Source organism: Hemitrygon akajei, chromosome 3, assembly GCF_048418815.1.
Source record: "Hemitrygon akajei chromosome 3, sHemAka1.3, whole genome shotgun sequence".
In the NCBI taxonomy this organism is placed as follows: domain Eukaryota; kingdom Metazoa; phylum Chordata; class Chondrichthyes; order Myliobatiformes; family Dasyatidae; genus Hemitrygon; species Hemitrygon akajei.
Genome location: NC_133126.1, coordinates 80,355,402 through 80,368,916, shown reverse-complemented (window position 1 = coordinate 80,368,916; position 13,515 = coordinate 80,355,402). Strand labels below are relative to the sequence as shown.

The 13,515-nt window shown below is 41.7% G+C and overlaps 1 protein-coding gene across 6 annotated transcripts in view; it reads right to left on the bottom strand.

The window, feature by feature from the left end:
- Positions 1–13,515, bottom strand: part of actn1 (actinin, alpha 1) — a 238,282-nt gene that overhangs the window by 77,412 nt on the left and 147,355 nt on the right. For all 6 annotated transcript variants that reach the window (XM_073040216.1, XM_073040221.1, XM_073040218.1 and 3 more), the window contains exon 4: positions 2,861–2,947. In XM_073040216.1, coding sequence (XP_072896317.1) covers positions 2,861–2,947 — 87 coding nt within the window. The remainder of the gene's footprint in view (positions 1–2,860; positions 2,948–13,515) is intronic.

The window sequence follows — 13,515 nt, the reverse complement described above, 5'->3', positions numbered from 1 at the left end:
ACAACTAGTTGTCTGTGTGGAAGAAACAGAGACTCGTGAGGGAAAAGGCCTGTTTCAGTGGCTCACTAGGAAGCTCTTCTCCACTGGCCATACAGGTGGATATTTCAGTCTCAAATGGACCAGGTTTTTAACCAAAGAACTGCTGGAGATTCACACCAGAAATGATTTATTTCCCAAAACCAAACTCAGGGGAGGAAAGGATCGAGAAATACTGTATATCAGCATTGCAAGGGCTACTCCACGTATAAACAGAGAATTGGTTGCCCTTTACAAATTTCATATGTGATGCTCTCTATCTCAAGTTTGTCTTGACAATATTTTCCCAGAGGCTCAGTGACCTGGATTTCACAGTCAGGGGCAAGTGCCCATCAGATAACAGCCAATCACCAAAACAAATTCAAGTATGCTTCCAGGGCCTTCTGGGCACCAAGGGCAAGAAACCTTTTAGGTAAGGCAAAGCAAGCCCCTCCCACCACAAGCAACATTTTGATGAGTACATTCTGGGCTGAATGTAGTGTTATGATTTTAATACTGCATTGTAGAATTTTTTTTGCTTCTCACAAGCAGCAACAACCAGATCAATAAACTGTGCAGAGGACCCACACGGTTCTTCAATCATTCCCTTGTGAAATTACCGATTAAGATGGAGATTGTCAAGTAAAGTAGAAATAGCAAGGAAATGTGTTTAAGCAATCGGGGAAGTAATTGTACTCATAATTATTATTATTCGTTAATATTATTATTGTATTTATTATTATATCTAAATGGTTTTAAATGTTGCTGCTGTAACAAAATAATTTCCCACTCAGGATCAATAATTATTATTAATAACAGACCAGTAATAAACTGAATAAATGGAAGCGTCCATACACATCTCCAATATGAATTGTATGATCATTGTCCTAGAAAAATACAAAGGTAGCATTTTTTCTGGATATTCTGCTCCAGTTAAAATTGCATTTCCTTCAGAATCAAAACCAGATTCATTATCAATGAATTATATGATGTGAAATTTGTTATTTATTAAAAGGAATCCAAATTTCAAGAAGTTTTAAAACAATCTTCTTTCCATTTCACATTAACACTGCTAAAAGGCTCTTCAAATTGTTGAAGATGGAATTCAACTCACTGGAAACTGGGCCCATTGAGTCCATATTGACTAATGATGGTGTGGCTCTGATTTCCAATTGTGTGGCATCACTCAGAAGAACCCTAGCCAATTCAGGCCAAAATTGCTGCTGCAATAAATTTTTCATTGCATCTGTGCATACTTGTACTTGTGGGGTTGGTTATCCATCGTATCCGACAATGACAGGAGACCTGTGTGAGAAAGTTTTTGAAGTGGGAAAGCTGTTGTACTGGGGCAGTTCCACTCTCTTGACCTTGGAAGTCCAGTCCCAGTCATATGAGTAGTGACATGTGGCTGTTGTGTTTTACTATTTATTGTTATGTTTATTATTTAGTGTTGCGTTTGTTATGTTATGATTGCACTGCTCCTGGGAAACGCAGTCTCATTCTGCCCTGCAGAGCTGTTGTCGGTTAGAATGACAATAAAGTTTTTGAATCTTGAATCACAACCGGGGTCAACCTCGATTGCAGCGGGTGACCATGACGTCTCCCGTGCCTCATCATGCACTCCACTCCTTACGGAGCTTTGCAGAACCGCCTCCTTGGCCGATGGATCTCACTGTAGAGCTCTTCCACCCAGCCCGCCAGAGCATGTCCCTATCCTCACCTGGTTTAGCCCACCTATCGAAACAGTGTATTTGGAGCCACAGCCGAGAGCTGAGTGTCCTGGTAGGGTCCAAAGATGAGTGACCTGACCCAGACTGGACATGACAAGCCCCTTCACCAGAGGTGCTACCCCTCCCTGGGTACGTACGTACGTACACACACACACACACACACACACACACACACACACACGAACAAACTAGTAAACTAGACTTTGACAGACATGGGACATACTGCCAATTTATTTACTACTTTGTTTCAGTGTAATAGCTCCTCGTGGGAAGGAAAGAAAGAATCGAACCTTCATTCTCCCATGGTTAATTGTTTACAACATCATACCCACATTCCTTGCTTTGGGGAATAATAAGCATGGCACAGGTTAGTTACCAGCTTCCTTATGAAATACATAATCCACATTTTAAATAATCATGTGACATGGGAAGTTCCTTGCCACAGAAGAGCTTTCAGCAGGAATATATCATTGGTCCCAAGATGTCATAACTTAGAATTCTGCAATTAGTGATCATTGTATTTTTTTTTGAAAACTTTACCAAAATCCTTAAGTTTAAAAACATTAAAAGCTTCTACAAAACACTTAGGTGCTATTCCCTTTAGCAGCATTTGTTTAATCGGGAGGATTTTCTCCTGTATCCTTCTTTGCTACTCATTGTATTCTACAGACTGTGTTATAATCAGCGGTAAAATAGCAAAGCTATTTATTCTCTTGGTGAAGAGAGAATAGAAATAATTTCTATTATAATTCATACACCTCTGCTGAATGCCATGCAATTCTAATTAGCACTTGCAAAAAATCACTGTACAAACAGAATACTGAAATTCATGAGCATTGTGTAACAGGAGATGAAAAGTGGAATGAAATTTTCTGTCAACAATGGATAGAAACTGATTTAGGTCTGCTAGCAGGTAGCTTCAACGGTTACCAGGAGTTTTATGGCCAACAGCATTTAATTGTATTTGCTCTTCTCCAATTCAGTTAATTGATAGGAAATGGCTGCATTTAAGATGTTTTCCAAAGAAAAAAGCACAAAACATCAACTGCAGCAAGGAGCTGCTGAGTCTCCTTTGCTTTTGGCTACAAAAGGATTTCAAGATAGTTCTTTCTTACCTTCCACTGAGATATCCTGAATGGCAAATCGAAGAATGATTGTCCAGATCATACCAAGTGTCATCTTTGCATTACCGTCCACAATTTCTGCAGAAACAAAGAAAGAGAAACAAATCTTCAAATAATTGTTTCCATCATACACCAGATACAAGCACTAGAACAGAAGGAATATTTCAAAAAGTCACTTGCCAATATTCCAAGGAAGGGCAGGGTGGAGTAATTGATGCTGGTCAATATTTATCACTTGAGGATCAAAAAATAAATGAACTTGCCATTATCTCGATGTACAAATTGGCTGCTGTGCTTCTAACACCAGAGCACTTCAAAAGCCCAGCAGCAAAATGCTTCAGGATACCCTGAAGTCATGAAAAACACTACACATCTTTAAAAATTCTAACTTATTATGGAAAAGTCAGTCTGGGCCTGCCACCAAGGCATACTATGTGCACCCATCCACAAGGATTGACTATGACTAACAGATTCAAGATGCATCGAGTGAGGCCATTTTGTTCAGCCAGTCAACTCAGGTTACAGTTCTCCAGTTACTTTACTTTATTGTCGCCAAACAATTGATACTAGAGCGTACAATCATCACAGCGATATTTGATTCTGCGCTTCGTGCTCCCTGGAGTACAAATCAAAGTAAATATAATAAAAATTTAAATTATAAGTCATAATTAGAAAATCGAAAAGGGAAAGTAAGGTAGTGCAAGTCAGGTCCGGATATTTGGAAGGTACAGCCCAGATCCGGGTCAGGATCCGTTCAGCAGTCTTATCACAGTTGGAAAGAAGCTGTTCCCAAATCTGGCCGTACAAATCTTCAAGCTCCTGAACCTTCTCCCGGAGGGAAGAGGGACAAAAAGTGTGTTGGCTGGGTGGGTCATGTCTTTGATTATCCTGGCAGCACTATTCCGACAGCGTGGGGTGTAAAGTGAGTCCAAGGATGGAAGATTAGTTTGTGCGATGTGCTGGGCTATGTTCACTATCTTCTGCAGCTTCTTCCGGTCTTGGACTGGACAACTTCCATACCAGGTTGTGATGCACCCTAGAAGAATGCTTTCTATAGAGCATCTATAAAAATTAGTGAGGGTTTTAGGGGACAGGCCAAATTTCTTCAGCTTTCTCAGGAAGTAAAGGCGCTGGTGGGCCTTCTTGGCAGTGGACTCTGCTTGGTTAGACCAAGTCAGGTCATTTGTGATATTCACCCCGAGGAACTTAAAGCTTTTGACCTATTCCACCTGCGCACCACCAATGTAGATAGGGTCGTGCGGTCCGCTACTCCTTCTGAAGTCAACAACCAATTCCTTCGTCTTGCTGACGTTGAGGGATAGGTTATTGTCTTCACACCATGCCACCAGGTTCTTAATTTCCTCTCTGTACTCAGACTCATCATTACCCAAGATACGGCCTACAATTGTGGTGTCATCAGCAAACTTATATATTGAGTTTGATGGAAACTTGGCTACACAATCATGGGTGTACAGTGAGTACAGCAGGGGGCTGAGTACACAGCCTTGTGGGGCACCGGTGCTCAGAGTGATTGTAGAGGAGAGCTTGTCTCCTATTTTTACAGCCTGGGTCCTGTCTGTGAGGAAGTTGAAGATCCAGCTGCAGATCTGAGTGCTAAGTTGCATCCAAACCAGAAACTGGAGCACATAGAATATTCAGATAGCAACCTTCTCTTTCGGGCCAAAGTCCACAGACCTTTGATCTATTTATCAAAAGTGAAAATCTACATCCTCCAGCACCTCAACTTCATCACAGCATCCAACAACATCATGAACATCTCAAACAGTAATTTCCAAGTCCATCAGTTTAGAGATTTCATACAATCTAACTGCTCCCTTTGTTCAATAGAATTACACTCTTGCATGCTCTCTCTAGTTTTTGTCCTTAACTGTCCATTTCTTCACAGCTCCAACCTTTTGGCTTCATACACATTCACAGACAGCAAATCCAATCCAAAGAGAGGACAACATTATTGCTGACTGCACAGTTTGGCACTGAAGAGCATGTGGGAAAGTCCCCTCATACTCAGTGGGGAGGGAAGGAGGGAGGGGGAGATGGAACAGTCAAAGGAGAACTTCTGCCAACAGTTCCCAGTACAAAAGAGCATTTGGAGAGAAACAGTTTCAGTTAAAGTAATATGTTTTAAAAAGAACTGGGAAAACATACCCAACCCAAAATCTTCATAAGCCTTACATTATGTATTGGACATTAAGTGCTGAAACAGCTCCTGCTTTGGAGCTAGAGATATTGGTAACATTGGTGCTGGGGGAACTCCATGTTATTGCTTTGCATAGCCTATCAGTTGGGGCCTGTTAAATCCATGACAATGGGCAGCCATGGCAACAGTGGAATGACCTTTAACCCTGCAAGATGTCAACAGCAGAGGAAGCACTCAAGCATCCATTTCTCTTGGAGATGGTGTGTGTTTGTGTTTGGTTTTATTGGCAATGCTGACACTGAAATGCTAAAATGATCTGTGTCCTTTCTCTGCTATTCTTAGCGGAAATCACAAGTATAGTTGCCAAGGAATCATGCAGTTAACTAGGAGGTATTTTTCTTTTTAAAGCTACATGCAGCTTTAGTTCAGCATTGGCACTATAAACCCTTTTAGATTATCAAATATCTACGCTGCAATAGATAGAGTGGTAAACCATCTTTCTGCCTCTTTTTCAGCTGTGTGTAAGACCATAAGATACAGGAGTAGAACTGTGTTGATACACTGTGATTTTGTCAGGATTCTTTTCCATTGCATTGTGAATCACATTAATAATGAAATTACTTTTATTATTGATGCATGACCCTAAATAACAGCTGGCTCCCAGGTCGCACATTTGAACAGTAAGATCCCCATTTAGAAATTCTCACACACAGCATTTTATTTTGAAGTGCTACACATGTGAAAGGCAGTTAGGTTGAAAATGATGCTGCCATTCCTGAAATTCATAACCAAGCACTTCCGGCTGTGGATTGAGCCCATTCCCAAGACGTGATTTCCGTGCAGGATACACACAGCGAGACATCATTCTCCGCACAATGCTCCTTTTGGGTATCGCTCAGGAAGTCGGGCCATGTAGACTGAGGTGTGCCTGTCATGGGACTTTCTCAGAACTATGACGTTTCAAAAGCACTGTGCCACAAGGAGGGGCCAACCACCTCCCCAAGCTCGCACTCAATGCCCGTAAGACCAAGAACCTGACTGCGGACCTCAGGAAGGGGAAGTTGAGAGAACGTGCACCCAGTCCCCATTGAAGGGTCAGCAGTGGAAAGGGTGAACAGATTCAAGTTCACGTTCCTGGATGTCAACACCTCAGAAAATCTACCCAGAGCTCAGCACATCAATGGTATCATGAAGACTTCATGCTGCACGTTCCACATAGAACATAAAGCAGCATAGGAAGAGACCGTCCAACCGACGATCACGCTAAATTTATTAAACCTGTCTGTTTCCACATGATCCATATGCCTCCATTCCCAATGTGTTCATGTACCCACCTAAATGTGTCTTAAATGCCACCATCGTGTCTGCTTCCACCATCATACCTGGTAGCCTAATACAGGCACTTACAACACACTAAGTAGAAGACTTAACCTGTACAGCTCTTTAAAACTTTCAAGTTCAACTTCAAGTTTATGGTTATCTGACTGTACATATATACAACCAAACGAAACAAGACCACATTGCACCCACAATATGTACATCACACACAGCACATAAAACAAAATATTACCACAAATAAGTTAATAGAATATAATTCAAAATGCATGTGTGTGTAGCACAGGTAAACAGTAATCAATAAACAGCTCACTCTCCTAGTGATGAGACCTCAGTGCTGGCAGGGTATCATTATTCTCACAGCCTGGAGGAAGAAGCTGTTACCCAGTCCGGCAGTCTTGATCCTGATGCTCCTGTACCTCCTTCCTGATTATACTGGCTCAGCGAGATTGTGGAATGGGTGGTGTGGGCCCTTTTTATATGATGTTTCCGGTAAATATCACAAATGGGTGGGGGGGGGGGAATGGGATGAGACCCCGGTGATCCTGTCAGCAGTTTTACCATCCTCTGCAGGGTCTCAGACATCTGATGCCTCCTCTTCACATCAGAGTTGTGTCATCTCGTACCTGACATTTCTAACCTGAGAAAAAAATTCTGAATACCCTCCCTAAATATCTCTCAGGTTTCTTCTCAGCCTCTAATGCTGAGAGGGGTCCTGGAAAACGATCCAAGCTTCTCAAACCTCTGCTAATAGCTAATACTCTCTAAACCAGGCAGCATCCTGGTGAACAACCTCTATAACTTTTTCAAATCGTCCACACCCTTCCCAAAACGTGGTGACCAGAGCTGCAGATAATACTCCAAACTTCCAACTACTCTGCCCTAGCCAGTGAAGGGCATGCCTCTTCAACCAGTGGGAATGTGGAATGGTTGTTGGGTACAGGTCAAAATCAGGAGATGTGCATCAGAGAATTCACTAAACAAAGAGCAAAAGAAATTAAAGAAAATAGAAACTGGAACTGAAGGAGAATAAGAGATAATGAAGGAAAATAAAATAAGAATTTAGTTTTCATATAATCACCACCAAAACAATTAAACAAATGAGATTCTACACCAAGTAAAGCTAATTGAATTGCCATTGCAAAAAGTTGATTGGCAATTAAGACATTCACAGACCACAGGAATGGCGAAGCCCTGAGATTTTTTGGGCCAGCTCCACAGTTTCACATCCTTCATGTGCTTCAGTGCAATCCCTCACTGAGAGTGAGACGGACAGCTCCGAGTGAGACGGACAGCTCTGAGAACAAGGTGCCATTTTCAGAACTGGGTTCATTGTGATCAGCACAGTGCAATGAAAATCTTCCTTACAGCAACATCACAAGTACATAGCATCAGATACACAATATTCACAAGAAAATAAACATAAATCACACAATTTCTAGATGAAGGGACATAATGAGAACTATTTTTGAAAAGTACAGTTGGCCCTCCTTATCCGTGGGGGACTGGTTCCAGGGACTCCTGCGGATACCAAAAAACGTGGATGCTCAAGTCCCTTTTATAAAATGGCATAGTATTTGTGGATAACCTACACACATCCTCCTGTATACTTTAAATCATCTCTAGATTACTTATAATACCTAATACAATGTAAATAGTTGTTATACAGTATTGTTTAGGGAATAATGACAAGGAAAAAAGTCTGTACCTGTCTGTCCATAGCATCAGATACACAATATTCACAAGAAAATAAAAGTAAATTACACAATTTTTACATGAAGGGGCACAATGAGAACTATTTTTGAAAAGTACATATATTGTCATGCAAAGTGGTCATTATATTGCTATACAGATAATAATTAGTGTTGTGCAAGTTGGTTCCAGAACCAAATGGTTGAAGGGAAGAAGCTGTTCTTGAATCTGATAGTGTAGCGCTCCTGGATTCTGCACCTTCTGCTTGATGCAAGAAGATGGCATAGCCTGGATAATGGTATGTGTTTTCTTCTTGAGGCTGGGTCTCATGTAGGTATTACTGATGGTGGGGAGGGACGAGTCTGTGATTTATAGGGCTGAGTCCACCACTCTCTGAGTTTAACTGAGTTCTTGCTGCGAAATCCAGCCCAGCATCTAACCAAAAATGAAAGTCGACAACAATTGATCCGGTCCACAAAACTCACAGTCTCTCCCTTTGCCGGAAAAGGACTGGTTCCAGATCACCACTTCTTACTGTTCAGGAGGGTAAGTGAATTTCTGTGCTCAAACTCATCGCTAAGGCAGCTTGAGATGTTTGCAATCCCATATTCAAATCCCACATTTTACCAAAACAATTCTTGCCTCAGTAAACTCGCTGTCCAGTCTGTGCTAATCTGAATGCAAACTCATAATGAGCTAGTTCCTGCGTACGCACATTCTGACCATATAGATTTACATATGGAAGTGCGATAGAAACAAGTGTCCATCAAGTAAAAGTAGATATTTATAGGCCCTGAAAGTTAAATAATTAAGGACTACAGGGGAAAAGTAAGGGAATAAAACCCAAGTACCAGCATTCTCTCAAAGGGCTGAATGAGCTTTTTTTGGGCTGCAAAGATTTTCTGACTCGAACTGTCTCAGAATTAAAACAAATTAATAAAACTTAGACCAAAAACTGCATCGCCCACATTTAGTTCAAAATCCAGCAGCACGAGAGACTGTTGAGGTTGGATTTCACTGCCATTGAAAATGGAAGCAAACAGATTGCTTTATCTTCACAAACCCATGCTACTCATAATTTAAAACAGCTACTACATTCACTTGGTTCTTCACATTTAGTGAACACCAATCAGGAATTTTTAAAAATTATTCAGCCAAAAGTTTTAAGTAAGTTTTCAGAAAAATCTCAGGGAGATAATGACGAAAAGAAACTACCACTCCCACAAGTAACCTTCGACGTCCATCTCTCAGATGGCCAAGACTGGAGGACACACACTGATGTGCCTCTTGGTGGTGGGATGGATAAGCGACTGCAACGTGTTGGAGATAAGCCACTTGCCTTAGTTCTGCTCTGGAGCACACGAGGGAGGAGGCAGGGGGAAAGAGGAAATTAAAAAAGAAGCAAAAGAATTTCCTCGTGCCATGAGGCAGAATGGCTGTGTGCTGCAGATGATTTGAATTATAAGTAACATTCTTTGAAGGGGTGCTCGGCACTGTGGGAAGTGTCTTGTGAACAATCATTCTGGAATATCCTCTCATAACAGGTGTACGTTACATTCATCTCCCAGGCCCTAGCAGCTTGGCTGAAGGGAAAGAAAACACAGAAATGTTGTAAGGTCAGCATCAAATGTCTGGGAAAGTTCAGGTAACACATTGCCACATTCACTAAGTGTGTCTTTTCTTGTTTCAGGGAAGAGAGGACAAACACTGCAAGAGGAAAGCAAGTGTTTAAATAAAGTTCAAGGCAAAAGAAAAGGTCCTCCAGTACAGCAGGTCCATCCCACCATGTCAAACCTGACATACTGGTGCTACACTTGGAGCTCAAAGCTCCAAGATCCAATCAATCCTGTCCTCCATAGGTTCTGTGTGGAGTTTCATCGTTTTCTCTGCAACCGTGTGGGAATTCCCTCGTGATCCTTCCAGGTTCCTCATCCCAAAGATGTATGGGTTGGCGGGTTAATTGTCTGCTTTAAGTTGCCCCTACTGTGTAACTGGGGTGACAGGAGAATAAGTGGACACGAGAGAAAGAAAATGAGAAGGAATTGTGGGGTATAGGGCAAAGGAGAATGCTTGATGAGCCAGATGGACTTGATGGGCTGAATAGCCTGCCTCTCTGTCATAAGAAATCGTGAAATATGGAAATACAAAATGAAACCATTTCATGGAATCATGGGGCAAAAACGACCTGAGCAACAGGAAATGGATGCCAGGACATTTCATAGAAATGCCTTTTGGGAATGCTCACTTATCCCACACCCTGCAGCTGTACATCAGGATGTTCTCTCCTCTGCAATGTCTCTTGTTCCCTTATCTACTCCATGTCATTCAGATTGAAAGAGAGTTGTATACTGCTTTTCTCTTCCCTTCCACCACATTAACTCTATGGAGCATTCACGATACTCATCTGACTCCAAGATGGCGTTATACAAGGAAAGTGGGCTGGTATCTCTACAACCCCCCCCCCCCCTCCCCAAAACACTAGAGCCCATGACAAACCCAGAGCACATTATAGCTGCTAGTTAGGCTTATTGCAACAATCCCGAATTAAACCACTGTTAATCAGGACTTTAGTCTCTTTTTCTCCCCAGAGATTACTGTAGCCTTAACTAAAAGCTACCAATGAATAACTCTTTCCTCCTCTGCCACCCAATGAAGTTTTACAGCTGAAAGAAAATCCGCTCAAAATCGTACTTTTCATCTGGTCACTGTGGAGCGCTCACCCAGCTTCCCCCTACCATTCACCTCCAGCTTTTGACAGGTTAACTGAGCTTTGCTGTACTGCCACAACCACCTCCCAGCCCTGCCAGCAGCTGCTCGATTTGCTTTTACACTGGCCTTGGGAGGATGTTTGAACTACCAGACATCTTCGACCTGCAGCTCTCATGAACCCAGTGCAAATCTGATGGATCTGGCCTCTTTCATCTCTGTGCCAGGAATTAATGAAGCCCAGCCAGTTTACATTAGGGTTGCTGCCAAGCACATCAGAACTGCAGGTTGTGGAGCTGGTAGAGCGGAAACCCTCTGAAAAGGAACATGATGAAAGGTCATTATCCCATTAAGCTTGCTTCACCATTTTGGTCGGCAGTAGCTTCTTCTACATCCAATCCCATACTCTTTTTCTATTTATCTCCAGGAAATTTTGGGCCTCATACAACAGAGAAATTGTAAGGATACAGAGGTAGAATTACACCATTTGGCCCTTTGAGTCTGCATGCCATTCAATCATGGCTGATTAAACCCCATGTTCCTGCCTTCTCCTCATTACTCTTAACCCTTTTACCAATCAAGAACCCATCAGCCTCTGCCTTAAATGCACAAGGACTCCGCTTCCAGCACCCTCTGTTGAAACAAATTCCACACAATCGCAAACTTCTGGTTAAACAACTCCTTCCTCAACTTAATTTTAAAGGGATGTCCCTTTATTCTGAGGCTGTAGCGTCAGATCCTAAATGCTCCCATTTAAAGGAAACATCCTCTCCAGATGCATTTTATCCCGGTATTGCAGTAAGGAAGTTAATGAATCTCCCTTTCCAAGTAGGTTTATTAGTTGACATCTCCCACTATATCACTACTAATTCTTTCCTTATCCTTTCATTGTTAACTTGATTAAAGCCAAATTGTGGTTACAGAGCCCAGTGATTCTTTCTCTCCCTTTCCATGTGACGGGTACTTTAGTAATGAGGAAGCGGAAGACTCCAGAGAACCGTGATTATGAATATCTCCAGCTTCCTGGCAGAGTGCAGCTGTGAAGTTTTTCCAATGGAAACATGTCTCTTCCCTGGGGAAAGGGTGTAGGCAGAAATATCAGATTCTAGGAATAAGAGAGATCTTGCAGTGCTTGTTCAGTGATCCCTGAAGACAGCTGCAGAGATAAGGTGTTGAAGGAAGGACCCGTGATGGATGCCTTCGTTGGCTGAGGCATGGAACAGAAGGGCAAGGAAGTCATGTTGGATTGAAACAGTGATAGGGCCACAAGTAGAAAACTGGTGTACAGTTCTGAATGTCATACTACAGGAAGACTATGATAACACCAGCAAGAATGCAGGGGAGATTTAGGAGGATGATGCTAAGGCTAGAAAATAATAGAATAGAGGAGAAACTATCTAAGATGGGCTTATTTGTGGAAATCTATGAAATTATGAGTGGTCTTATCAGGGTAAATAGAAAGGACTTATTTCTATTTCTCTAAGGAAAAAGGTCAGTAAAGGATCATAGATTTAGTCTCAATGATAGAGGGACTATTAGAGTGGAGTTGTGAAAAATATTCTCATATAATATTGTTTTTCTCCTGACAGATGCTGCCTAACCTACAGAGTACTATGATGCTCCAAAAATCAGGCACACTGGCAGATTTTCCAGACCATTAATACCCAAACACAACATCAAAATTCAATGTCAAGTTCATTGCCATCTGCAGAAGTACACGTACACACAGATGCAAAGAAAAAACTTCCTTGCAGCAGCATCATCGGTGTAAGTGCAGGCACATAGCATTTTATTTTTTACACAGTAATATAATTTTTTCCCCAGTCAACCTGCCGAGTTTAAAGGGAGCTGTAAATAGAATTCCAGTGAGTTTCAGCTTGCTTGTTTCAAATTTCTCCCACAACCCCCCCCCCCCACCCCCACTCCCTATGACCTGGCTCCAGATGCATGCTGGAGCTAGACGCTGAAATGTCAGGATATCCGAATGATCAAATGCCTTTTTAAAATCAGAGTTTTGTTGTATTTCAGCACTTTGTTATTGCTTCAGGTTTCCAGTATCGGAAATATACTATCTCAATCAACATAAAGTGAAGGTCTGTAAGTCATTGGATTAAATGATGGGTGGGACAAGCAACTTTCGAAATATGCTGGATGAGATTTGATAGTCAAAACTGTGAGGGCACATGATCTGGGAATGAGCCATTTCATTAATCTACATTAAAGTACATCCCAGTAAGAAGAACAGCTCTACAAGAAGGAGCCACAATCCATGGTTAACTAGGAAAACTAAGGTTCATACTGAATTAAAATCAGAGGTATAAATTGTGGCTCACATTAGTCGTGGCCCTGAAGATTGGGGTTCTTTCATAGTGAGCAAAGGACAACTTAAAAAATAAACAAACAGGGAGATGTTTACAGATATAAGCGAGAGGAACAAAAATAGACCTCGGTCACTTAGAGAATGAGAATTATTAATGGGGAATAGCAAGGCGGAAGAAAGTCTAAGAAATTAGCCTGTATTGGTCTCCAAAGTAGAAGACAAAAAAAAGTCCCAATATGGGTGGATAATACAAGGAGGAAGGAACTTAAAAGAATCTCTATGAATAGAGAAAAGCACCAAATAAGCTGATGCTGCTAAAGCCCAGATTTATTGATAATGGATTAGCAAGTCATCAGGAAGACACAAAAATACTATAAAGAGATGGAGGCAAGTTAAGTGTGTGGGCAAATTGGCAGGTGGAGTATTGTGTGTGCA